Genomic DNA, 27,524 nt, shown 5'->3' with positions numbered 1-27,524 from the left:
TGAGATATTCTGATTTCTGACACCCATCTATAAGTCAGAATTCTGTCACTGATTGCATAAGATTTCCAAGTCCTACAGAACAAAGCCCTAAAATGTTCCTGATGGAGACATGAGCAGTAGAACTGTTTTCTCAAACAGAATCCCATTTCTCCTTTATTGTTTCTTTCTGCAAGGGAAGATAAAATGAGGTAAAAAGTGGTCTGTCATTATTTTTAGTCTAAGAAACAGAAAAGAAACGTTTAAATACCACAAAACTCCCTTTTATAGAACAACTAAACACCCACAACATAACCCAACTGGCAGCAACGTAACCAACTGGAAATGTTAAGCCATGTACTGAATCACAGTTTGGCCATCAAACAAAATGACAACAGGGAAAGTTTGTTCAAGGTGATGGCTGAAACAATGGACCAATGAAAGAAATGGACCTTTGTCATTTAGACTCTCTCCTCCAAAGAAATAAGTGATTTTTCTGAACAGCCAACGTTTCCAAGAGTTAAGGATTTATTTATTCCTTTGAATACCACAACTTTTTGTTTTTAATGGAACCATTTGGCCAAAACTCCTTCTGAAAAATATCCCATCCTTTCATATATTCTTATGCAAATTATACAGAACAAAATGTAATCTTGGCAACTCAAGGCTATCATTGTAAATTCCAACTCTTCTTTGGGGCTAAAAGACTCAGGACAATGTGAAACGTGTGGAGTTTGCCCAACATTAAGTGGCGTCTATTTTTAGTCCTCGTATCTGTTTTTATAGTTGTTTTGTCTTCTCCTTTGTGGTCAGGCTTTGGCTATATATTCTGCCCATCAGTGTCGTTGAATCTTAAGCCTACTTGTTTCTTTTCATAATGTATGTCATTTCTATTCTACTGAGAGCCTGAAAAACAAAACGAAGCATGTTATCAGGATTGTACATAAAGTAAAAGTAAGCAGGCTCCCTGAAAATCAAAGGCTCACTCATGCTTAAACTATGTGATGTTAACTTTAGTGCCTGGAAGGCTGTATCATATAACAGGGGTTGGAGGGAGGATTTAATATTAGCAAAAACCCAAGTTTGACCTTAAATAATCCACTTGATTTCTCTCAGCCTCAGATTCCTCCTTGGCACAAAGAGAAGGAATAATATCTACTTCACTAGGGTTACTTGGGGATTAAATGAGATAATGCATGCAAAGTCCCTAGCATTATGCCTGCCACATTAATATCTTCAATTAAGGCCATTATTATTATTATTATTATTAGTTTAGGGACATGCATTGTGACTGCTCAGACTTTTCCTTATCTCTTTGAACTGCCACTAAACCAGAAAGAAGAATACCATGGGTGCCAAGACCAAGGAGAATTCCAACCATAGTTAAAGATGGAAACTTGATGTAGCTGGAGAAAGTGCTCAGACCCTTCATGCTGTCGAGGTCCAGCCAGGGTCAGGTGCACCAAACCAAGTCAGCCAGCCATGAGTTTAATCGCAAGTCAGAGTAAGGTATCTGGGCAGAGTCTGGGAACAGATGACAGAGACCTAGCCAGCAGAAAGGACACAAGGAAAGCAACACCTCAGAGCAATCCTCATCCAAATACCCCTCCCTTATTGGGGACAGTTTGTCTCTGAGTCGGTTTTTATTATGGGTCACTACTTGGTCACAACGCATCTATCATGTGAGTCACTGCTTGGGGTTTGTTCCAGGATTGAACAAAAAGGGATTGAGACTAAGGTGGGGACCCTGGCAATGCAGGGGGAGGGGTACCCAGGCGCAGGAGGGATACACACGAGTGGGCAGAGTTCAGGGTGATGGTTCCAGCCACATAAGGGCAGCATCTGTGGCTCGCTTCCATTGGCGGGTTGGCAGTGCCAAGGTGGGAAGGATGGTGAGGTTGGCCAAGAGGTCCAGGTCCAGGGGTCCATAATCCAGTGATACCACTTCGTAGAGACAGAAATTCTTCACCTTACAATGTGCCTTCTTTCCAAGCTTGGCTCTGGTACGGTTGCTCGGGCTTTGTCTGTCTGAAATCGAACAAACTTCACCAATAAAAACCTATTTGTTAGTAAACCCTGTCTGCTCTAATTCTCCTCCGATCATCGTTCAGGTACAAAGAGATGCTTTCCTGGAGTGCCAAGCAGGCCAGGTGTGCCCTTTGTGCTCAGATCTTCTTACTCGGTGCTGTTTCATCTCTACCCCAACACGTTAGCATCCTTGTCCTGTTCTTTTCTTTAAAAATGTCATCATTTTCCAATCACATAGTGTCACCATCATTAGCTGAGCCATTCACCTAGTGTTGGGCATGTCAACTGTTTTTAATTTGTTTATTTTTCTCTAGCATGAGACGCCTCACTGCAAATACCTCTGTACTTTGTTTAGGGGTTATTTCCTTGGGGAAGCTTCTAGGGTGTGGGATTACCAGGTCAAAGGGTATGAACTGTCTCATGCTCTTAATTACACATCAAGCTTATGAACTTGCCTTTATAACTCCAGGCACTCTCAGAAAGCTGTTTTGAATCTAATGTTGTGTGTTGGCGCTGTAGGCTGCTGAGAATTATTGAATGAGTAAACTTAAGCACTGTTGGGCTAGAGAAATATTGATTAAAAGCAGAAAGCAAAGCTGAGGTCTGGAAGGAAGGAAAGGAAGGAAGGAGGGAGGAAGGGACGGAGGGAGGGAGGGAGAGAAGAAAGGAGACAGGAGGGCAGGCTGAAAGTCTGTGGTTTGTAAACATGAGCTCCCACTTTGCAGCCCCGTGATGGCTCTCGGTGCGTTCGATCATTTGGACCTTCTCTTAGCCCAGCCTGGCACTTGTACCCCTGGGTACTTCCCTAAACCTCTTTCTTACCACTGGACTTGTACAGTTTTAGCTGTGCCCATGATGGCATCACACTGAAGCTGGGAAGAACAGAGCTCCAGATGCACAGCAGATGCTGAGAACCTAGCTTCTGTTTTCACTCCCTTCATCTCCCCAAGGGCTTTTGCAAAATCCTGAATTATGCTGCCACCCACCTTATCTTTTCTCTTTCTAAACTCCCAATTTCCTGCCTTTCTAATAATTACCAACACATTGGAGTCAGACCTGGGTTGGAATCCAGGCTCTGCTACTGTGTGACATACTCTGTGTGACCCTAGGCAAGTAACTTCACCTCTCTGAGCCTCATTTTCTTCATCTGACAAACGAGGCTTAACTCAGTGCCTGACATCCAGCTCAGTGAATGGTTGCACTGGGGGATTATGGTTTGAGCTGTGCTTAAACCAGCAACAGAGAGAATAAGATTGGAAAGATAAAGTTTCTATGTTCCCATCTGTAAAATGGGATAATGTTACCGACCTGGGAGAGTTGTTATGAAGAACATTACATAGGGGGATTCCCTGGAAGTCCAGTGGTTAAGACTCGGTGGTTTCACTGCTGTGGGCCCGGTTTCTATCCCTGGTCGGGGAACTAAGATCCCACAAGCTGCGCAACGCGGCCAAAAAGGAAAAAAATGAACATTATATGGTGCACATAATAGTATGTGGTAGGTACCTGGCTGGTACTCTGTGTTATCTTCCTCTCCTCTCCCTCCCCATCATCCCCTCCCCTCCCCTTTCCTTCCCTTATCCTGCCTTCCCTGTCCTGCCCTTCTCTCCCTGTCTTCTCTTTGGATAATCACACAGGTCCACACACTGCAAAAGAATGTATAAAATCCCTCCCGCTCTGCCCCTCCTGTGGATGGACAGGCAAAATAAACTTGGAGGAGAGAAACCCGAGATAGTGGTTTGGCCCAGGTCATTTATAAGGGAAAGAAAGTGAACAAACTGCTAGTGGCTGAGACAGAGAAAAGCTGCGGCTGGAGGGAAAGCAGCCTGGATAGAGTCTTTTGACAAATCAACTTGGCCTGAAATCTCTGCGTCACTGCAGAGAGTCTGTCTGTCTGCAAGACAGATTCAGGGCTGGTTAGTAAGTGCTCCCCAAAGGGGAGGTGAGAGCCGGGGTAAGACTAAGTCATGGCTGAAAACAGTTAAGGGGACAGTCAAGGAAGTGAGAATAAAATGCCTAATTGTACCTGGGGTTTTATATGTCATTAAATCCGATTTTAACTGCCTGCCTTTTTGTAATATGAGTGGGTGATATCTACTGGAGAAGGTTATCGTGCTTAACTGTTTTAATGAGGGTTTTGTTATGTGTATGGGAGAGGAAATTGGGTAGAAAAGTGTGCAAAGCTCCACTGCTCCGCTAACTTTATGGTCAAAGTTACAACCAAGACCTAGTTGTTCAAGCCTAAACCCAGAATAGGGAAGGCCACGCTGGAGGAAGAGGCAGATTCATTATTGGCGTGGCCTGGACTTGGAAAGTAAATGTCACAGGTCAACAAGACACCACTGGGGACACAAAAAGCCACATCAGGAGGAGGAATTGGATGTGGACACAGGGACGTCATGGATCAGGGCTCCTCAACGTGGGCTTATGCCGGTTGCTACTAGTCGCAGATCCTGTCTCCAAGGTTGATCCCTGTAGGCATAGTCATACAATTCTCCACGAGTTGGGGTGAGAAGATGAAAATGAATGGAGAAATTCAGTGGGAAACGTGTATGGTGATCGCTCTCAGACCAAGGGAGGGAGCCCCCTCCTCTGGACCCTCTCAACACACTCTAGCATAGCATTTATCATGCTTTATTAAAGGTATCTATTTTCTTACCCACGTCCCCCACTGGGCTGCAAGCTAAGACAGGGACCACGTCTGAGTAGACCCTGCATTTCCTGTGCCTAAGACAGTGCCCGACACATGCTAGGTGCTCAGTCAGTATTCCACTACCATCCTCATTTCAGCTAATTCAACCAACCTGATTAAGACCCTGTACTCTAGAGCCAAAACACCTGGGTTTGAATCCAGCCACCGACTGGACAAGTTACTTATCCAATCTCTGCCTCAGTTTCCTCCTGTGTAGAAGATCTGTGATGGTGATACATACCTCGTAAGGTTGCCGTGAGGATTAAATAAGCTAATGCATGTTCATCGAGCACAGTGCCTGACACATAATTAGTGCTCAGTCAATGTTAGCTATCAAGTATCAGCATTAGCATCAGCATCACCGTCACAATCATCACCACCATCATCATCACCACCATCATCACCATCACCACCATCACCACCATCACCATCATCATCACCACTATCATCACCATCACCACCATCACCATCATCACCACCATCATCACCATCACCACCATCACCATTACCATCACCACCATCACCATTATCACCATCACCACCATCACCATTACCATCACCATCACCACCATCACCATCATCATCACCATCACCACCATCACCATCATCATCACCACCATCATCACCATCACCACCATCACCACCATCACCATCATCACCACCATTATCACCATCACCACCATCACCATTACCATCACCATCACCACCATCACCATCATCATCACCACCATCACCACCATCACCATCATCATCACCACCATCATCACCACCATTATCACCATCACCACCATCACCATTACCATCACCATCACCACCATCACCATCACCATCATCACTACCACCATCATCATCACCACCATCATCACCATCACCATCACCACCATCACCATCACCACCATCACCATTATCATCATCACCATCACCATCACCATCACAATCATCACCACCACCATCATCACCATCACCACCATCACCATTACCCTCATCATCATCACCATCATAAGATCAACTTCCCAGTGACTGGGGCAAGTCACTAAACTTTGTATATCAATTTCCTCTTCTAAGTTTAACCACATGCTCATTAAGATCACTTTTGGCACTGACACCCTCTGGTTCTCTCCATGGTGTGTCTTACCCACTCTCTTTATTAGTCACAGAAACTTCTGAATCCCAAACTGGTTTTCTCTGCCAGCCAATGTACGTTTGGACCACTTTCCTAAACCAACAAGAGCTGTGTGCTGAGGGCACTCAATTGTGTGTGTGTGTGTGTGTGTGTGTGTGTGTGTGTGTTATAATTAGTTTAAAGAAAATTTGACCAGAAAATTAAATCCTATGCAAATGCATCATGTAATACTGTTCAGAGGCAAATGGAAATATCTTTGCACTATCTGATGTTTGAGATTATCCATGCAAGAGCTTTCATCCATCAGAATATCTAGCAAAGTGTTGACAGAAAATCTGATAATAAAACGGCGAGCTCTGTGTACCACCTTGTCGTAGGATCCACTGTCCTTTTTGGATGGGAGAGCAGGACAACGTGAAATGAGAAGTTGAGGGAAATAACAGGAGTTGGAATGAGGTGCCAGAGGAAGGCAACCATAAAATAACTGCAAATACAGAGAAAAAAGGTGTGAAGAACGTAGAATACAATTACTCTAGTAAATGGTATTCACAGAAGGCAACCACTGGCGTGAGAAAAGGGAAACATATGGAGACTATACACACATATGTATATTCATAAGTATCACTAATAGATTATACAACAAATTGATAGCATTAGTTGCCTCCAAGGAGGACAGATGGGTGACCGGGGGAGGCGAGGGGTAGAGAGATTTTTTTACTAGACTGTTTACTCTTTTGTCCTTTTTGACCATGTGAATACATTGCTGATTTCAAAATGGGTGGTCGAAAAGTTATTCCGTAGGGTGAGCAGAGAATGACCCTGAAGTTGGAATCGGGATTTTGGTTCTGTGTTTCTCGGCATCCATCTGTGTGATTTATAGCAAGCCACTCCCCTCTCTGGACCTCTGCTTTCTCCCCCTGAGAGTGAAAGGGTTCAATTACATTACATCCTCCCATCTTTCAGGATTTGCCATTTCCCAGGGAGCACAGTGCTTCAGCAGAGCACGAACCTACCAGCCCTCTGCTTTGGTCCTGGTCCTTTCAGTCCCCATCTTTCTTCTGGTAGTTGTGGGCCCCTGTTTGCCTTCTTACCCCTGGGATTTAGTGCTGGTGAAGGATGAGCAGCTGAGAGCTTGAACTGCAGTAAAATGAGGATGACCAAAAATGCAAAAAAAAAAAAAAAAAAATCTGGAGAACCTAAGAAGGAGCCCAGAAGAAGAGAGAACCAGGAGGGGCCCAGTATAGTATAAGAAAGCCACGGAAGAAGCGGGAGAAGCAGTGGAGATGCTGAAGCACGTGAAAAGGTAGGATGGAACAGCAACTCCAGTGCCAGCCCCATGGAGGGAGGCTGGGATGGACGGGAAAGGAGGTATGCAGTGACCAAAACCCCGGTGAAGTCCTCCTTGCCCGTTCCACCAGTGCAGGAGCTCCCATCATGACTACTGGACATTGGCTGAGGTCCTGGGACAATGCAGCCACCTTTCTGCACCCAGAGGACACCAGTAGCACAGGCTAAGAAGGTAGCAGAGGGGACTGCTAGGCTTCAGGCAGAGGTTGGGGAGAGGAGAAAGGGAGGAAAAGAAGAGAAGGAGAAAAGAGAAGAGGGGGAGAGAGGGAGAGAGGGAAGCAGAGTGACGGTACAGAGACAGAAAAAGAAAGACAGAGAAAGAAGGAGAAAAAGCGAGGTCTTTACATTCGCAGACAGATCCACAAAAGCACACCTGCCCCCTAAGAGCAATGAACTCTGAGACTAGAAGTAGTGTTGACTCATCACCACGAGTCCTAAAAGGAAGTGTGCCCGGCATTCTAAGCAAAGACACCGAGAGCCCATTGTTACTGCCCCCTCTCCCCACTCCACACCCGCCACATACGCTAAATCCCAGGGGTGGAGGAGGGTGGCAGATAAGATCCCACGACCAGCAGGAGAAAGATCAGGGCCTGGATGGACCAGGTCCAGAGTAAAGGGCTTGGTGGGTTCATACCAATGGGTATGGGACCATTTTAAAGATATCGACATCCGCGATCCCATCCCAAGAGCAGAAAGTACAGGAGAAACAAGTGAAGGAACTGATGGTGTTTAACCTGGAGAAGAAAGACTTTCCTGAAGATTTTGCTAGAAGGCAGACTACTAGAGCCGCTTTCACCACTGACATACTTTGATTCTATAAAGTATTTTGAAGGGTTCCCATGCGAAAGAAAGATCAAACTTATTTTGTGTGGCTCCCCGGGGATAAATTAGGAGACATTTGCAAAGAGACTGATTCCAGTTTGATGAAAGGAAGATTTAAACACTGCCAGATGTTTGGGGATAGAATCAGGTACCCGTGGACTGTCGCTGTTCGGGTGTGTAGCAGCAATTCCAAAGAGCAGGGTTAAGTAGTACCTCTGATACTTTCTAATACCAAGCCCCTGAGCAGTAGGGATTGGGGGTAAGCAGGAATATCAGGGGCCCCAGTGAAGCCCCATCAAGCCAACAAGTATTAGCTCCTACAACTGGATTATAAAAACAGAAAATCACGTTGGCCTAAATGGACCTTCCTGCCCAACAAACTCATTTAATGGGAGAAAGAGCTTATATTTGGCGGTGGTGGTCACCCACCAGAATGTGGGCTGGCTGGCGCCCAAACATCACCCAGGAGGCCAGGATTCCAGGTGTGGAGCGACAGATGTTTTAGAGATAAACAGGAAAAGGGAAATTTTCTTAAAAGCTTATTATTGGAAAATCACAATGCTAAATTCACACTTCTCGGTGGATAGGTCACGTGGGGCAACTCATGCACTGCCTCGTGAATTTGTTTTTCTGGCCAAGTGAGCCTGCAAGGATGGGAAAGCTAATTCACATGAGCTGTTGTGTCAGTGCAGCTCTGAGGGCAGAGATGGCATAGGGTAGGATTTGAGAGCACAGGGGTTGGAGCCAGACTACCTGCATTGAAAGGCTGCTCTCCTGCTTAAGCTGTGTGGCTTAGGTTGAGTAACTCAACCTCTCTGTGGTAAGGCTTCCCCTCTTCGAAACAGAGAAAATAACAGTATTTGCCTAGTAGGATTATTTTGAGGATTAAACACTTAGAATGCTTATGACACTTATTTTTAATGTAAAAGTCACTTAGAACAAGTTCTAGTGATTAGGAAGTCCTACATTTATTATATTATTATTATTATTGTTATTATTTATCATAATACTTTTCAAAGAAGCATGATGGAGAAGGAAAATCTTGGACTTTGGAATGAGTTATTGCTGAGTTCAATTCCTGCCCTCCATGCCTTTGGTTCAGCAACTGTAAAAAGAGGGTAAAAATACCCCCCTGCAAGGTTGGAATAAGAAATTAAATATGTTTATGTGTCTGGTACAGTTGCCTGGCATACAGAAATAGTCAAGAAATCTTAGTTCCTTTCTCCTCTTCCCCATTTTGGTGTGTTTCATCTAGGTGCCAGGGCACTGTGCTGAGAGATAGAGACAAAAATGTGAATGAGATGTGGTCCCTGTCCTCAAAGGGCTCACGTCCAGAAGAAAAGCCTAGACACACACGGTGACAAGGTGCTATACAAAGGCTATGATGCAGGTATCAATCCAGTTACCTAGGAGGCAATGCTTCAGCTGGGATTTGAGGAAAGAGCAGAACTTCACAGAGCTGGTCAAAGTATTGGTCGAGAAAGGGGTGGGGGGGGGTGGATTTCAGGCAGTGTAGGAAACGCACTGCATACATGTGCCAAAAAGAAAGCCATCGATCACTTGGGATCACTAGGCATCCCTGTGTCTGTCTCTGGATTTCTGTGCCAAGACCCCTGAAGCCCATGCAGGATACCCTTCCTCTCTCTGAAAAAGTGACCCATCTGGAGAATTAACAGTAAAAACCATGGCAGAGAAGATACTCAGGCAACCAAAAGCAGCATGTGTACATTTCAAGGGGGAAAATGCCAGGAAAGAAAAAGCCCACAACAGCTGAACAAATCAGAAACATAAAGGGTCTTAAAGGTTTCTACAAGACAGAGTTTCGTGCCACCCCAGGGCTAAGATGCTGGAAGATGTCGCATACTTGCCCTGGTTGCTTCATCAGTAATTTCACTGAGCTCACAAGGTCGCCCCACCTTGGTCTGGGTATGTGTCACTGTGGCACCCCTCCCCCCCCCCCACCAGCCCAGGACTGCTGGGACCAGGCTGAAGCACTGGTGTGTGAGCCTTTGTTAGAGGCCCCATAAAACTGGCAGATTCAGAACCTTCCCCCCAAAGCTAGCAACAGATATCGTCAAGGAACCGAATCCAAAGCAGAATTTTAGCAAAGCCTAACTTCTATAGCTTCTTCCCCAGGTGAATGAGAAGAGCCTCCAGGAGTCTGTGTGTGTGTGTGTGTGTGTGTGTGTGTTTGTATGTGTGGGGCTCAGATATCCCCGTCTCCAGAGACCAGATGCAGGGGCTGCCATGCTGACATATACCCTCCAGGTCAGTGGGGAGGGAAGGCCCACCCAGCACCGCTCAGACACGTGATGCTCGTTCAACAGACTTACCTGGACCACCTCTAATAAATCATCATAAAATGGGTGAAATGCCTCTCCAGGCCCAAATTCAAATCCTCCAAACCCCAAATCTCCCAGCTTCACTGGGGTGCCCTCCCACCCTCAGGATCCCTTCACATTGTCTCTCCCCTCACCGCCACCATCACAATCTACTCTCTGGAAAATGTCTACGAAACTCCTTTATCCCAGGGAGTAATAAGGCTGGAAGTGTTATCCATCCAGTGAGGCCTCAGTGAGTCAATTATCTGGGAAATACGGGAAGAGACCCACCATACACCACGCGGGGCAGGCAAGGAGCAAGACTCCAGCCCTGGCCTCAAGGCGCCTGGCCCAGAGAGTGCAAACTGCAAGGCCCCGTGGTGCAGTCGAAGGAACCAGGGCTTCGGGGACCTGAGTGTAGAATCCTGATCGACCACTTAAGGGCAGTTTGACCTTGGGCAAGCACTTGGCCTCCCAAGTCTAGTGTGAAATGGAGTTAGCAGTACACTGCATGCTTCACCCATCCTCCCAAACACGCCAAGGCAGAATATTTTAAAAAGCTAAATGAAAGTGTCCAAAAGTGCCCCAGGGCTTAGTGGAAGACCCTGAGCCTTTCCAGGAGGGAAGGGTGACATCATCAGCCAACCAGCTGTAGGAACCCCGCCATGAGAATGGCAGGGATGGAGTCTCCTGTCCCTGGAAGTCATCCTCCTCCCCGCCGCCCACCCAGGAAGGCTGCACTTGGTGGACTGCGCCAGGGCTGGGCAGCGGACCCAACCGGGGAAGTGGCTGGAGGACACCGGAAGTTCCTAACAGGCAGGGGGCAGGGCTGCCCCACTGAGCCCAACCTGCCAGAGACCCAGTGACCCTTCCCAGCACCTCAACACACATACCCATTTACACAGCACACACACGCAAAACACACCACCTCCAGAAACCCCGATATCCACCCACACGTCCACACGCCCGTTCACCCCCCCCCACCGCCTACATGCACACTTACACACACGTAGAGCATACAAGCCATCACTCTGTCCTACACACAGCACACACATTCAGAGAGCCACAGCTCCGCACGTAGGCTTACATTCACCAGATACACAGAAATGCCCGTTCACACGTACACACGCATATCCCACCCACACTCAGTGCATGACGCCCCACTCACACACTAGCTCAAATGCCCACCCTAGACAGCGGCTCAGGTTGTCGACAGTCCAGCCCGCACAGTCCGAAGTGTCCTCACACTCATCCCCACGCGGCCCACGTAAACGCAGCGTTTCTACTCCACGTCTCTCCCGCCAGCGCGGCACATCTGTGCAGCTCATTCCCCCCACCCCACCCCACCCCGCCCCCCGGCTCCGGCGAAACGCTTCCCGCTCGGTGTGCAGCGGCCACAGTGGCCAGGAATTAAAATGCAGCCAGGAGGGGCCGCGCGCGTCAGCACCGCGTCTCCGGGAGCGCACGGCGCCCGCCGCCGCCGCCGCCGCCCCGCCCGCCCGGAGCCGCGGGGCCAGCGAGCTGAGGAGCAGGTGCTGGAAGCCCAGCCGCGCCAGCGTCGCGCGGCCGCTGCCCAAGTTCGCCCGGGGCCCGAGGAGGGCCGGGCAGCCGCGAGAGGAGCGCAGCCGCCCCCGCCGCCGCCGCCGCCGCGGGGCTGGGAGTCTCGAGAGGAGCCGGGCGCGCGGAGCCGCGAGTCCGGGTCACCCCCGAGAGGTGCAGCCGGGGCTCCTCAGTCCCCAGCTCCTGGAGCACCGGGGCAGGAAAAAGAAGAGGCAAGGGACGGCGAGACCAGGCTTTTCTGGAGACTCGAGGCACTTCGGAGAGCCGCGGGAGAAGCGACACTTCCCTCTGGCCAGCACCCTTGAAGGAGCCCAGCGACCAGCAGCCTCTGGCAGGACCCTGAGACGCCCCCAGCCCCAGGCGAGGCGCGGGCTCCGGACTTGGGGGAGCCTTAGCAGGTCTGAGCCGAGCGCAGCCCGAGGAGCAGTGAGGAGGGTCCCGGAGGAAAGGGAAAGAGGGCAGCAGCCAACAGGGCGACCGCTCACCCCTGTACACGCCCACCCCACCCGCCAAGCCAGGAGCCGCCGCGCGCCTCTGGGGGCGCTCGTCCCCCGGCGCCTTCTCCCCCGTGTCCCAGCACCGCGGGCCACCGGCCGGGCTGGTGGGGTCCTTGGGGGTGTCCGAATCGGGCATTGGTGGCCGAGTGGCTGCTCTCCCGGGACCAGCGTAAAAGCTGGGGTTAGGCGGAGCCGGGGGGGCTCGGCTCAGGGTCCCCCGAGATCCAAGACGAGGGGAGGCGGGCGCAGCGCCCAGGAACCGGAGAGGCGGCGCCCAGCGGGGCCCCTCCAGAGGTAGTGGCCGGCGTCGGGCGTCCGCCAGGAGGACTCGGGGCCAGGAGAGCCTGGGAGGCGCTCGGGGAGGCCCGTGCCAGGGGCGGCGGGCCGAGGCGGGCTCGGTCCCGGGCGGGCGCCCGCGGAGGCGGCGGTGGCGGCGCCGGGCGGGCATGCCGCGCCACCGGAGCTCCTTTCGGGCGCACGCTTCCCTGGCGCGGGCTGCGCGCAGCGGCTGCCGCTGCTGCTTCCACTGCTGCTGCGGACTCCCATGGCGGCTCCGCCCGGCCGGGGCCGCCGCCGCTGCCGCCAGCCGCGGGCTGAATGAATGAGCCGGAGTGGCGGAGCCGGGCGGCCCGCGGCCGCGCTCACCGGCCCGGGACGCTTCCGCATGGCCCGCGAGGAGCCGGCGCCGGCGGCGGTGGCGGCAGCCGGGCGGCCCCGGGGCGGCCGGGGCGGCGAGCGCGAGCGCGAGCGGGCGCTGCAGGGGCCGGGGGTCGCCCGCAGGGGGCGGCCGTCGCTGAGCCGCGCTAAACTGCACGGGCTGCGGCACATGTGCGCCGGGCGTGCGGCGGCGGGGGGCTCCTTCCGGCGGCGGGCGCTGTGGGTGCTGGCCTTCTGCACGTCCCTCGGCTTGCTGCTGTCCTGGTCCTCGAACCGCCTGCTCTACTGGCTCAGCTTCCCGTCGCACACGCGGGTGCACCGCGAGTGGAGCCGCCAGCTGCCCTTCCCCGCCGTCACCGTGTGCAACAACAACCCGCTGCGCTTCCCGCGCCTCTCCAAGGGGGACCTCTACTACGCAGGCCACTGGCTCGGGCTGCTGCTGCCCAACCGCACGGCGCGCCCGCTGGTCAGCGAGCTGCTGAGGGGGGACGAGCCGCGCCGCCAGTGGTTCCGCAAGCTGGCCGACTTCCGCCTCTTCCTGCCGCCGCGCCACTTCGAGGGCATCAGCGCCGCCTTCATGGACCGCCTGGGCCACCAGCTCGAGGACATGCTGCTCTCCTGCAAGTACCGCGGCGAGCTCTGCGGCCCGCACAACTTCTCCTCCGTGAGTTGCCCTCCGCGCGAACCCGCTCCCCTGGCTCCCCCAATCTCCCGCGTCGCAAGGCCGCCGGCCCGCTCTCCCCGCCCCCCGGGGCTGGACCCCAGGCCCCTGGAGGTGACATCAGCCCACGAGGCCGAGGCTGAACCCACTCTTAGGTACCCCGAGTCCTCTCCAGGTTGTGGGGACTTGGACACCACTGCAGGAGGAGTCGCCTGGCTCCACTGTCCCGGCCTCTTCCTTGCGCTGTCAGCTCCCAAGCCCCTCCGCTTCGCTGGCTATGGTCCCCTCTGGGAATACCAGTCCCCCCCCCAGAATACCTTCTCCCCCATCTCACCCCCCAGGTCCACAGGGCTCCAGGTAGCTACCCTGTGTCTGGGATGAAGGGATGGGAAGAGAGAGAAGCATGTCTTAAGTGTGGGCTTGTTGTCTTTGGGAAAACCGATAGGAAGCTCTTCAAAAAATGGGCCACTGCGAGAATCGGGTAGAGGCCCTAAGCAAGCTTGGGACCCTAAGCAGCTTATGGCTTGAGAGTTCCAAAACACTTCCAATCTAGGGGGACTTTGGAGGAGACTCCCAGAATACCAACCAACGCTGAAGCAGTAGCTGGTTTGGTGGGAGAAGCAGCAGCCCCTTGTGCTACTTTTTGAAAGCGCTTGTGTCTTAAGCTACCCGGGAATTGAGCTGTGGCGGGCACCATTGGGGCCCTTGACCCCCCAAGGTGTGAGTATGGGTCTTCCGGTCTAGGGGAACCAACGCCCTGCAGTGGGGAAAGCAGCATGGCAGAGATATTGATGTGAACCTCCAGGGCCAAGAGAAGTTGTGCTCGGGGTTTGTAAACTGTTTGCTGTGCTGGTTCCCCCATGCTGGGGTCTGGATAACGCAGCTGTCGGACAGAAGGTTTCTGCCTTGTGTGGTCTGCCTAGGAGGAGTTCTGGTGCCAAGCCTCAGCGTGGCTCGAGCCTGTCCAGCCATTCGTGTGTAAATGCCCCTTGGGGGGTTTGGGCTTTTCCACTAGTGCAGGGAATGTTGGTGCGTGTGTTTACTTGTAATGCTCTGACGGTGATTTTACCAGCGTTAGGCATCACTCCTGGCAATCTCATCTATGACAATGCTTTTTCTGGGATGGTAAATAGATGCTCTGGTTCCAATAGGTGTTGGCACGGATGCCCATCAGGCCAGGCCTCTGATTGGCTGATTGGGCTAGTCCTCATCTAGGATGGTGACCCTGGCTTCAGTCTTGCCCTCCTTGCTTTGCTTTAAGCCTGTATACACAGTAGCTGTGAATTATCCACTCCCCAAATATCCCTTATTTCCTGAGCTTTTCAGCTGGCTTTTAAAGAATACCTACCTTGTGGTTTCCCCACCTTAGCAAGCAGGAGGTGCTGTTAACATACGCTTCTAAGTGACTTTGCCCAGACTTCAAACACAATTCTGAGTTCCATCCACAAAGGTGAAGGAATGAAGTTCGCGATCCCTTATTGTTTATTGTTCTTTGGCTGACCACTAACTAGCAGCCCCTAGAGTTGGACTCAAGTTCAGTGTTACATTCAAGTACCAGCAGCTCCAACTCCAAAAGTTGTACAACACTTGGAAAATTCTGCACATCTGACGATGGCTTTACAAAGTGTGGATCGTGGGCTAACAGCCAGGATTCACTTTTTTTTTTTTTTTTTAAAGGATTTTCTTATTTATTTATTTATTTATTTATTTATTTTTGGCTGTGTTGGGTCTTCGGTTCGTGCGAGGGCTTTCTCCAGTTGCGGCAAGCGGGGGCCACTCTTCATCGCGGTGCGGGGACCGCTCTTCATCGCGGTGCGCGGGCCTTTCTCTATTGCGGCCCCTCCCGTCACGGGGCACAGGCTCCAGACGCGCAGGCTCAGCAATTGTGGCTCACGGGCCCAGCTGCTCCGTGGCATGTGGGATCTTCCCAGACCAGGGCTCGAACCCGTGTCCCCTGCATTAGCAGGCAGATTCTCAACCACTGCGCCACCAGGGAAGCCCCAGGATTCACTTTTGACACTCACCACAGCCCTGCTTTGGCAGAATTTTATTCCCATGTTAAAGATGAGGGATATGAGGCTCTAAAATGCTGTCCGAAGCCCAGAGCCAGCAAGCTCAAAGTCCAACTTTGCATACCACCGAATGTATCACACAGAAGCCACATGGAACCTTCCTCTCTGATCCTGGACCTCTCTTCTATCAGAGGGCCCCTGGCTAGGACTCTAGCCCTCAGCCACCTCCAAATCCTATCCCTTCTGGGAGCATGGCTGGGAGAGTGGAAAGTGGGGCTGCCCCAGGGTGTCGTAGCCTTGGCCACATGCTTTGGGGCCTACAGAGCACATAGCACCTGCAGGAGTCACCTGACTTCAGCCTCCCTGGCGGGAATGGCTGTGAGTTGACGAAAGCAGGTTTCTTCTCACTGGGGCACAGCCTTCTCTGACCGCCCTGTACCCTGCCTTCCTGTGTCTGAAGAATTTGCAGGCCCACACCCACCGAAGCAAAAGTATTACCTCCATTCCCCAAAGGTATGTGTTCCTGGGGACTCAAGTGACCCCTAGTGGCTTCATATCATGGCCCTGTCCTGGGAGTTTCCAGCTCCTTCACATTTCATGCTGTAGTTTTTTCCCAGGGGCCTCAGAATTAAAGGCTGCACCCCCTCTATCCATGGAAGCCAAAAGCTATTTCAGAGGAGCCCCTAATATAGAGTGGGCCCATCAGGAATACTTTCCTTTAACAATGCTACCCTGTCCCAATCCTTGGTCACCTTTGATGGAGTGACACTCTAGTGTAGTGGTTAAGAGCATGAACGCTCAAGCTGAACTGATGGCTCAAATCCTGAGACTACCACTTTCTGTGTGCCCTTGGACAAGTGACTTAACCTCTCTGTTCTTTAGTTTCCTACTCCATCTAGTAGAGATAACAATAGTATATACACCACATCAGCTGTGCCTGTATTTGTAGGGGTGCGTGTGTGTTTACATACATAGAGAGAGGAGGGGGCTCTTCAGACGGTGCTGGGTCCCTACAAAAATGTTGCCTTTAAAGGGCAGCAGCCTCCTAACTGGTCTTTGGCCTCCAGCTCAGTGCTCCCCGCCCTCTGCATCCACCCTCGGCACTATAGTCAGAGCAGTCTTTCTGAAGGTCCACTCAAAGCAGAGCACCCCATTTCTTAAAACCCTTCAGTGACTCACCTGTCCTGGGGATGAGGTCCAAGTTCCTCAGGCCTTATACCTGAGCCCGGCCTTATCTCTGGCCACGCCCTCTCTGGTACCACATATCAAGCTCTGCCAAACGACTGACAGCAGCTGGAATCCCCGCTCCTCAGGCCTCTCTCTGCCTTCCTCTGCTACCCTAAGTGCACCCCGCCCCACCCTGCTGCTTTGTGTGCCTGGGGATACCTCGTCATCCTCCATCATCCAGACCTGGAGTTTCTGCTGCTTTGGAGCCTTTCCTGACTACCCACCACTTCCCCTCATCACCAAACCACGGATGCCTTCCTCTTTTCGCCCTCTACCTTCCGTTTAGGTGTCAACCCTCACACATATGCGTGTCACCACACCTCCTGGTCTGTGTGTCTCCCCTTCTGGACTTGAGGGGGAATCAGGTCTGATCTCCCTGCCATCTCCGGCCCCCAACACAGAGCCCGATGTGTAGTCAGTGCTAAGGAAAGACCTGGGGAATGAAGACCTTCCCCAGGTAACCCCAAGACTCCTTGCTGTCCTCCAAGACTCCTGGATTAATTTCTCCAGGGAACACCAGTGGAATGCATTTCTAACTAGGAAGTGCCCAGGCAATTTGGGGGCATTTATTCCTTCAGGGGACGGAAAGGGAGAGTAAGTTTCCAAGCCCGAAGTGCCACAGGTGAGCCGTGGGCGTCCAGCGGGACCAGTGGGGAGATGTGCTCCAAAGTCTCATTCCATCCGGTTGGTCTCACGGTCCGGAGATAAACCCGGCAGGGGAGAGCAGGGGAGAGATAACAATAGTATATACACCGGGGGTGCTATTTGCCTTCATCCTTCCCTCGAAATGCTCATTGCAAGTAATATTAACAGAAATAGCTCACATTTATTGAGTCCTTACTGGGGTGCCAGAAACCATTCTAATCACTTGACGCTCATTTATTCCTCTTTCTCTAAAGGCAAAGGTATCTTTCTAGCCTCCTCTTTTTGCCCTCTACCTTGGGCAGGGGTGGGAGTCGGATTTTAGTCTGCAGGCCGTTCAGGATGTATTTGTTTGCAGCTCCTCTGGATGTTTGTCGCAGCTGTGCAAGGGTTAATCACTCAGCGGTCAGACAAAGCAGCTCCGCTTCTGAATGCCCGCTTGGTTTCCCTGGCATCAGCCATGGACCTTGGGCTCTGCACACTGGCCACTCTGGGTTTTCCTGGGGGCGGAGGAGAGCAGCCTTCCCATTGGGCAGGATGCAGAACCATGAGGCCAGTCTATCTGGGTATGGGGCTTCGCAAGAGGGACTGAGGGTCCGGGGACAGGCACGAACAGAGGCCAATCAGGTCCAAAAATAAGGAGCAGTGATGCTCTCTGGGAGGAGAAGCTCTCTGGGTCAGGGGAAGCGTCAGGCGGACCTCAGTTTAAGGCTTTGGTTCTGCCTCTTTCTAGCCACGTGCCTCGGGCAGGCGCTTCGCTCTCTGAGCCCCTGAGAGCTGGGAAGAAGATAACATGTATGCAGTGACCGGCCCCTGCCTGGACAGCATAGGTGCTCAATATTCAAGAGCTATTGTTATAATTTGAATAAAGAGATCGACAGTCTTTGTATCTTGTGGTAGCAGTTATTAATTATGATCAATATAATTATCATCTATTATCATGACCACTTACCTGAGTGGGGATATGCTCATTTCCTGGTTCATTTCATTCCATCACCCAGTGTATACTGAGTGTCAACTATATGTCAAACTCTAAACTAGCTGCTGGGGATGTATAATTAAATAAGGTGTGGTATGTGTCCTCCATGAATTTGCAGTATTGTTGAGGAAAGAGATACATCAGCAGACGCCAGGAGGGCAGAGGTGCTGCGTGGGCTCAGAGGAGTACCCACTTCAGACTGGGGACCTCTGAGGGCTTCTTGGAGGAGGTGACATCTGAGCTGAGTCTGGAGGGATCAATAGGAGTTCCAAGGTAGAGAAGGAGAGAAAGGGGACTTCCCGGGGAGGGGGCAGCATGTGCAAATGAGGAGGACAGAGACATGAAACAATGAGATTGGACACATCCTTTCTAGGGCTGAGAGTAGTTCAAGGCAGTGGGCAGGGGTGGGAGTCAGGGGGACTGGGTGAGCTGAGTTGGAGGATAATAAGGCAAAGATGTGATGGACACCTGGAGGCCAAACTAAGTTTTTAAACTTTGTAGCAAAAGCTCTGACTTCTTTCGCTACTGGCTGTCACACTACAGAGGGAGATCTCATCTAGGTCCCACCCGCCCCAACTGTCACCCCCCCCCCATTCCTAACTCCATCAGGAGAATTCCACACTTCCCTGAACCCTGCCCTCATTGTCTACCCCCATCAGCAGGGGGTCAACCCTGAGTGCAGATTTTGGACTAGTCATATGTACTAAAAGCCAAGGAAACAGCATTTGATTTCCTCACACTTTGTCACAGGAAGCAGGCTGGCTGCTATGAGCCAGCCACGGAAAACAAGAAATCATTTCAGCAACATATTGTTTAAAATCAGCAAATTCCATTGAAGTGGTGCTAGGCCAGGCAATGCAGTAGTTGTGAGGATGGATGGCTTTAGGTATCTAAAGGTATCTTTAGAAAGATACCTTTGCCTTTAGAGAAAGAGGAATAAATGAGCGTCAAGTGATTAGAATGGTTTCTGGCACCCCAGTAAGGACTCAATAAATGTGAGCTATTTCTGTTCATATTACTTGCAGTGAGCGTTTCGAGGGAAGGATGAAGGCAAATAGCACTGGCTGGCTGTGATGTACCAGCCTCGGGCTGGGCACGTTTTATGCCATCTCAATTCTCGCAATCACCCTAAAAGGTGGTGTAATCATCCCCATTTGGCAGGTGGGGGACCTTCAGCTCAGGGCAGTTCTGTAGTCAGCTGAAAGTCACAGAGCCAGCAGATAGCAAAGCTGGGATTTGAACCCAAATCCTCACTACCGGAAAGGCACAGCTGCACCGCTGGATGAGGAAAGAGCAGCATTGGTGGGGCAGGGGATTTGCTGGGAAGACCAGTACAGCCTCAGTTCCGCCCTGACCTGCTATGTGACTTTGGCCTCAGTATCTTCCTCTGTGAAATGAGGGTATGAGCCAAATGACCAGTGGGACTTAGCTGAAAAGTTCTCCGTCCAAATGAGTGATCAGGGGAAAATAGGGCTTAACTACTGCAGATGGCCCAAGCTCTTTTCTCTGCGGAGCTGAAACAGTGATTAAGGGGGAAATGTACAAGTTACTGGAGTGCTAGAGACAGGGCGGTGATTAAATAGACATTTACTCAAGGAACACGAAAAGACCTCCCCAAGTTATGTGACTTCCGGGAAATTAGTTTAGGGAATCAAATGTCAACTCTGCACAGGTCTGCAGATATCCAAATGGACCCACGTCAGGCTGATTCTGATAGTGGCTATTCGGGGGCCACTGTGGCCCGTCATGAAGATATCAATCAGATGTCTGCCCAACTGAGAAGGGCTGGAGGAATAACCAGGCCATTCGGTTTGTGCATCAGTCGCTTTGGTTCTCCTAAATGCTTTGCTTGGATCAGCTACTCAGAGATTCAGTCAACCAACGCACATTGAGCGCCTACTATGTGCCAGACACTGGGCCACAGAGATGACCACAAATCTACCATTTCTGGTAAATCGGCCAGCAAAGGTCAGTGTGCCTCATCAGGGTCACCGGGTTTAAAAGGAGCTGCCCATCATGCAGGAAATGGGGACAGATTCTAGCCCAGGATTTGTATAGGGCACCTGTTACGTAAACAGTCACATCAATTTCACCAGAATTGAATGGGTGTTATGGAGCCCATTTTACAGATGAGGAAACTGAGGCTCAGGGAGGTACAAAGTCACAGCTTGGGGGCAGCAGAGTCAAGATTAAACCAAAGATCGGTCTAGCTCCAAAGCCGATGTTCTTTTCGATGACATCGTTCTGCCAACTCTGGGAGACGCTGGTGAGAACAAACGTTTCCATAGAGGGTATCCAACGCAGTCTTTCAAGCCTTCACTGGAAGTTTCTTTCGCTGCAAGTTGATGCAGGCCCTAGAAGTCATCCTGGGTTCCAAGACCTGCCACCCTGAGAAGAAAAGGCCATTCCTAGGAGTACAGGATCCATGATGGACCTGTGGAAATAGGTTTATGATGGGGAACTTAGGAGTTATGCAAGCATATTAATGCAGCTATAATCTGAACAAATTCCCATTTTCATTCATTCAAGGACATGGATAACTTTGAAGTCCTGACTAAGGAGATGTTGCCAAATTGAGATCCAACTCAGACCTGTGCTAATGAACAAATAGATGAGTCACGCATAATTGGAACATGAATTGTTGGTAAAACAAATAAAGGCCGTGAACGTACTGGGGAAGTTTGTTCTCCTGAGCATGTCAAATATCTCCCCTGACACCACTGTTTATACTATTAATTTGCTTAGTAAATTGTTTCCTCTGGTTCCACACACACTCATTGAGCTCATACTCTCTGCCAGGTCCTTTTACATTCATTATTTTATTCCAGCCCGACAGTGGACCAGACAGGAAAGTATTCTTCTTTCCCTGTTATAGATAAGGAAAGTGAGATGGTTCAATAACTTGCCCAAGGTCACAGACATAGACCCTGATCTTAGGTTCCAAAGTCAACACTCTTTGCCCTACGTCACAGTTGTTCCTACAAAGAAATCCCAGGGTAGCTTTGGCCAAATGAACCTGCATTTCTAATTAGCAGAGTCTTAGTGGTCATAGCTGGATAGGATTGTGTAATATACAATACCGTCTCATTTTTATCCTTGCAGCAATGGAGGGTGATTATTGCACTCTATTGCCTGCCTAACTTCAGAGAGGGGAGTGACTTGCCCAGGGTCACATGGCACAGGATTAGAAAACAGCCAGAGTTTGAATGCAGGTCTTCTATGGCTCCCATATACCTCTTCTTCCCCCAGCTCCTCTGTTCCTGGTCAGGGTGGACTTGAGGGGATTTCACCTGCCCTGAAAAATTTTCTTAGGGGAAAAGCAATGGGCTTCTGAGTGCCTTGCAGAAAAGAATCAGTGCTAAAACTGGCTGCTGAGAAGAGGTGTCGGGTTCTTTCTTTATCTCTGCCCAGAGGCCTGCCCTCCTTCCCAGGGAGGTCTGTTCTGGCATATTCCAATTGGCCGTGGATGAATGGAGAAGCCTCTAGGCCTATGCTTCCTAAACTTTAGCATGCCCCGATTCCTGGGCCCATAGCAAAGATCCTGATTTGGTAGGTCTGCAATGGGGCCTGAGATGTACATTTCTAATAAGCTTGCAGATGCTGCAGATGCTGCTGGTCCGTGGACCACACTTTGAGGGGCAAGGCTACGGGTTCCATGAATGCTGAGAAGGAGGGATCCGAAGGGGTCTCTTGGTCATATCTGACCCACTAGGTCTGTAAGAATGCCCATGGAATGGGCATGCTGGAATGGAGCAAGGAAGGGCAGCTGGGGGAGGAGTACTGGATTCCCCAGTGAACCCAGGAGGATGTGCATAGCAGGGGCATCATTGTTCCGGGGTCAGTGCCACCCCAGAGGAGGGTCCACAGAGGGACCATGGGGCCAGCCAGAGTGTCAATCAAACCAAGCTGCAAAGGCCATGTGGTAGGCTGAATAATGGCCCCTCAAAGATGCCCACGTCCTCATCCCCAGAACCTGTGAACACATTACCTTACATGGCAAAAGGGACTTTGCAAATGCGATTAAAATAAGGGCTTTGAGATGCAAAGATTATCCTGGATCATGTAGTGGGCCCAATGTAATCACAAGCGTCCTTGTAACAGAGAGGCAGGAGGGTCAGTCAGAGAAGATGTAACCATGGAAGCAGAAGCCAGAGAGTCAGAGAGAGATCTGAAGACACTACATTGATGGCTTTGAGATGGAGGAAAGGGTCACGAGTCAAGGAAAGCAGGTGGCCTCTAGAAGCTGGGAAAGGCAAGAAAACACATTCTTCCCCAGAACTTGCAAAGGGAATGCAGCCTTGCCAACACCTTGATTTTAGCCTTCTGACCTCTAGAATCATAAGCTAATTAATTTGTGTTGTTTGAAGCTACTAAGATGGTGGTAATTTGTTACAGCAGCGACAGAAAACTAACACAAGCCTCATTTGTGGTACAAAACACTCTCTATTACACACCTGACCCCACATTGTGAACCAGGCTGTGTAGGTTAGGATCAGGGTCTGTCCTAAAACCAAGAAATTAAAGAATCCGTAACAAACGTAGCTTGGTTCAAAAAAATAGTCAATGTGGGAGTATTTTATCCATGCTTAACATTCATGCCAGATTGGGAATTTGGACCCCAGCAACTAGAAAGGAGTAAAACTAGAAAAAGTGGGAGGAGTAGGAAGAATGCGGCTTCAGGAATCAGACTCAAGTTCAAATCCCAGGTCTGCCTGGGATTATCAGGGTGGCTGCTGGGGCTTTGACTACCTTCATTAAGACCCTGTTTCCTTATTCGTAACGCAGAGATCATACCTTCCTTGCAGGGTTGTTGTGAAACTTAAAGATAATGTAGTAATCCATTCGAAAATGATTTCTTGAAAGCCAGCTGTGGTCTAGTCCTGGTGGATAAAAACTGAGTGTAAATGCAGAAAGCGTCGTCCTTACTCTCCTTAACGTAAAAGCACAGATGCGTAAGTGCTAAATAAACGTGAGCCATCACTATCATCTTCATCATCATTATTACGATGACCCCTCTCACTTCTTTCCAGAAAGACTTCCAGGCCCTGGAAGAATAGTGTGGCCTCCTATATATTGTCACAATTCTAGCCAGGAACGATTATGTAGTTTTCATTTCACACCTTTATGGGTAGGTCAGAGCCTTTTAGGGTTTCTTTAGTCCCCTGACCCAAATTAAAAATCAGAGAGGGATATTGAGTGGCTCAAGTCACGTTGAAAGCCACTGGGAAGCTTGAAATAGACTCTGAGGATATCTGTGCGTAAGCTTTTACAGTATATCACAGCAGTGTCTGTTTCTTCCTCTGAGAACTCTTCTTCCAAAATTTGTACGCTGGCCATCCCCTTCAGATTCCAGTGGCATATCTGATCCGACAGTGGTTGATACTCTGATCTCTGAAAGTAGAAGGGTTTAATCTTCTCTTGGAACCCCTCCTAACGGAAATTATTTTCCCACTTTGAAATGGCGCGGTCATCCACTGTGAACTCACATCCGTAAATCTAAGCCTACTGCCCAGGAAAGCAGATGAGGTTTGATTCTGCTGTTCAGCAGTCTCGCAGAGCAAATTATGGCAAGAATTTGATTTACAGAAGCACCTCAAAGGCTCTAGAGTGAGACATGTGTTTATTCGCTTTATTACCGTTTACTTTACGGTATCTCTTGATGCTCCCTGTACGTGGATTTGAAAGACTATTTGGATAGATGCCTATGACCTGACAGTTTGCACAGCCCTGTTGAGGAACATGGCTTTCTCTGGCGATGCTGCCAATAGCCCGAGTTGTGGGTCCTCATACCGATGTTGCGATGGAGCCGGGATCTAACAAACAAGCCTGGAGGTGCTAGCCCAGAGTTCTTGCTTGCACTTCCCCAGCTCTGCCTCGGTATGGTACTTGGTGTGAGTCTCCAGCTGCAACCCCAGGATGTGTAGAGACAGGCTTGATTTAAGATTCAAATCTCTCAGAACAGCTGGGGATATTTAACATCACTATAATTACATTACATTTTTGACAGTACGTGGAGTGAGAGAACCTTTCTCGGTTGTTGTTGAATATTCGATGAGCATCAAATATTTTAACCAGCCAAGGAAACACGACTGCATTTTTCACATCCGAGTAAGTTTTGTTTTTAAAAATTCTGGCCTGGGGTGGGTGTCTCAGGCTCTAATCTTCTTTTACCAGGTCTTTGGAGAGGCAAGAGCACCACCCCTCTGGCCGTGGCCGAGGAGCTGAGTTAGGTGGGCTGTGACGCTAAGGAAAGAAGGGATCAGGCAGGCACTAGGTGGGCACCCCTGTGTGCCAGGGGTCTGGAATATCATCATAGCTCTTCTGGCTGTGGCACCACCAACGCAGTGATGAGGGAGTGGAGGCTCAGAGAACAACCAGAAACTCGCCCAAAGTGACATTTTTAAATATATGCCGGAGCTGGGGTCAGCTGAGGCCTCCGCAAAGGCATTTCTGGCAAGTTGCGTATAGTGGTTGACGCCAGGAGGTGGGACAAGGGGGAGCGGAATCAGACGGAGGAGGACCTCCTCTGCACCAGGCTCTGTGCCTCACATTTGTTTCTTCAACCCTCATGACAGTACTCTCAGTACAGTCCTGTTGTGCCCATTTTACAGATGAGGAAACCAAGGCTCATAAGGTTAATGGGAGAAGTGGTGATGAGAACCTGCATCTCATGCTCTTAAAGGAGAGCGTTTTCAATATTTAATTTATATTGACCCCTGGCTGCCTCACTCCCACCCCCGCCCCTCCCCTGCCCTGCCCCGCCCCTCCCCTGCCCCGCCCCGCCCCTCCCCTGCCCCACCCCACCCCATGCTCCAAGAAGCTTAGCCAGCCAATGATGTGGGAAGCTACCCATCACCTTGTCTGACCTCCCTCTTCCCACCCTCCTAGAGTCAGGGGTTCATGGCCCTGAGTCACAAAGCCAAGTCACTTAAGAGCTGTCAATATTTTTCAAGGAATTTTCCAACTTCCTCCAACCCCTTCCTTAGGTTGTTCCCTTCCCCTGGACCCCTGATCTGCTATCTCTGCCTCATCGGCCCACTCTGTTCTATCCAGCTGTGGGCTTAGATATGCACAGAATATGCCGGGAAGTGTGCACGAGGTCTGATGATGGGCTACCTCTGAGGAGACGGAGGATGGGGCAGGGTGGGTGGGAAGGAGCCTGGCTTCTCATTCTGCACCTTTTTCTGTGGTTTGAATATTTTTAACCACGTGCGTGTATAATTTACAACAAACACATGAAGCACAATGAAAGCACTGTCTGAAAAAAAATCCCATCTCTTCTGAAGTTATCTCCGACCACTTCTCCACATAAACCATCTGGAAAGCAGTGTCCCATCCTTTTGACCCCCTGACACTCACTTTGTTTACGACCCTCTTACGGTCCTTTCCTTTCTCGGTCTTTTATTGTAATCCTCCATAAACTCAGTTTCCCGTCATCAGACTGTCACCTCCCTGCGGGCGGCAGCCATGCCTGGCTCCACCTTTTGGCTGTCCCAGCACCTGCTGCCATTCCTCACGGGTAATAGGTGCTCCGTCTGAATACCGAATCGCCAAAATGGGACCAAGGATTGGTACCACCAAACTATATGTGACTCCTTTGGTCATTCATTAATTCATTCCATGAAGAGGTGGCCAGAGCCCACTTGTAGGGGCATCATGCTAGATGCAGGGCACAGAGGGACATGGGTATGGCCCTTCCATCTTGGAGCTCACATTCTGGCGCTTGTGAATGATCTCCACGAAGATCAGAATCATTGGGAGGGCTGGTTTCAAAATCCCTGGCCCCAGCCCAGAACTGCTGAATCAGAATTTATGGGGGAGAGGTCCAGCAATCTCTTCTGAGCACAGAACCCCAGGTGATTGAGGATGTTAGGAAAACATTCTGTGTTTGGGGCCGGAGGGGGTGGTGGGGCATGGCACAGATAATATACAAATAAACAGATAAATGAGCAAGACTGTTTCCAATATTAATAAATGCTGTGAAGGCAAAAAATGAAGGGCACATGATGGAGAGCGGCAGGGAAGGAGTGATTTTCTGGGGAGATGACATCTTCGCTGAGACTGGGAGATGAGAGGGCAGGGATCCTGGAACAGCATCCCAACAGAGGGACCAGCAAGCTAAAGGCTGGGGAAGGGGGACCTGCCTCCTTCCTCCAACACTAGAAATTCAGCTCCTGTAGCTCAAATTGCCTGCTTTTCTTTTTCCTTTACTGTGGGCACATCTGGCTCCTTCCAAAACGTAGCCGCCTCTCTCACCCACACAATGTAAGAGAACAACATGATCCTAGCCGGTCTGGAAATATTGACCTCCGGAATGCTCATGTAATGTAGCCTTAGGTCCTTAGGCTGAACTCTCCTTTAAAAAATAACTCCAAGTGAGTGGAAAAACCCCTGCAGTTCCAAGAATCCAATCGCAAATCCCTGTCGGAGGGCAGTTCCGTGAGACCGACCCGGCCAGGCTTTTTCTTTGGAGGGCTACATCCTGGTTAATTATCTCCACGTTCCTCTGCTGATGAATTTTCATGAGGGCAAGGTCTTATACCTGTGACATTCATATGGATTTTCCTTCTGCAGCCTCTAAAGTGTTCCGTCAGGATGGCTGGTTGTCCACACTGAAAACAGGCTCCTTCGCCTGGCTTTGTGTTTCAGAGAGAGCTTGCAAATCTTTCACCTCTATGCGTCTTCATGATAACCGTGTGACAGAAAAGCAAACAGTGCTGTTCCCATTTTACAGATGGGGCAACTAAGGCTCATGGAGGAGAATTGACTTGCCCAAGGTCACCAAGGAGTTCTGACTCCTATGCTGGTACTTCCCCCTGCCTGTAGTGATGAGTCAAAACGGGGAGACCACATCTGTGGCCTTCTGCAAGTCTCAGTGTCACTGCCACCTCCTGGGGGAAGTCTTCCCTGGAGGGTTTTGTGAAACCTGGTCAAGTACTTGAATCCTTGGCTTGGAGGTGTCTGTGTCCCCTGCAGGCAGAGA

The 27,524-nt window shown here is 50.4% G+C and overlaps 1 protein-coding gene across 2 annotated transcripts in view; it reads left to right on the top strand.

Annotated features, from left to right (window-relative positions):
- ASIC2 (acid sensing ion channel subunit 2) overlaps positions 1 to 27,524 on the top strand; it is a 1,041,202-nt gene that overhangs the window by 774,921 nt on the left and 238,757 nt on the right. The window contains exon 1 of one of the 2 annotated variants that reach the window (XM_007190165.2): positions 12,965 to 13,684. The exons of the other annotated variant lie outside the window; for it this stretch is intronic. Within the exon in view, the coding sequence (XP_007190227.2) occupies positions 12,965 to 13,684 (720 nt within the window). Of the gene's footprint in view, positions 1 to 12,964; positions 13,685 to 27,524 lie in introns of those variants that run through there. 2 annotated transcript variants of the gene reach the window in all.

The sequence above is a fragment of the Balaenoptera acutorostrata genome, chromosome 20 (genome assembly GCF_949987535.1).
Source record: "Balaenoptera acutorostrata chromosome 20, mBalAcu1.1, whole genome shotgun sequence".
NCBI lineage: Eukaryota > Metazoa > Chordata > Mammalia > Artiodactyla > Balaenopteridae > Balaenoptera > Balaenoptera acutorostrata.
This window is presented reverse-complemented; position numbering and strand designations above follow the sequence as displayed.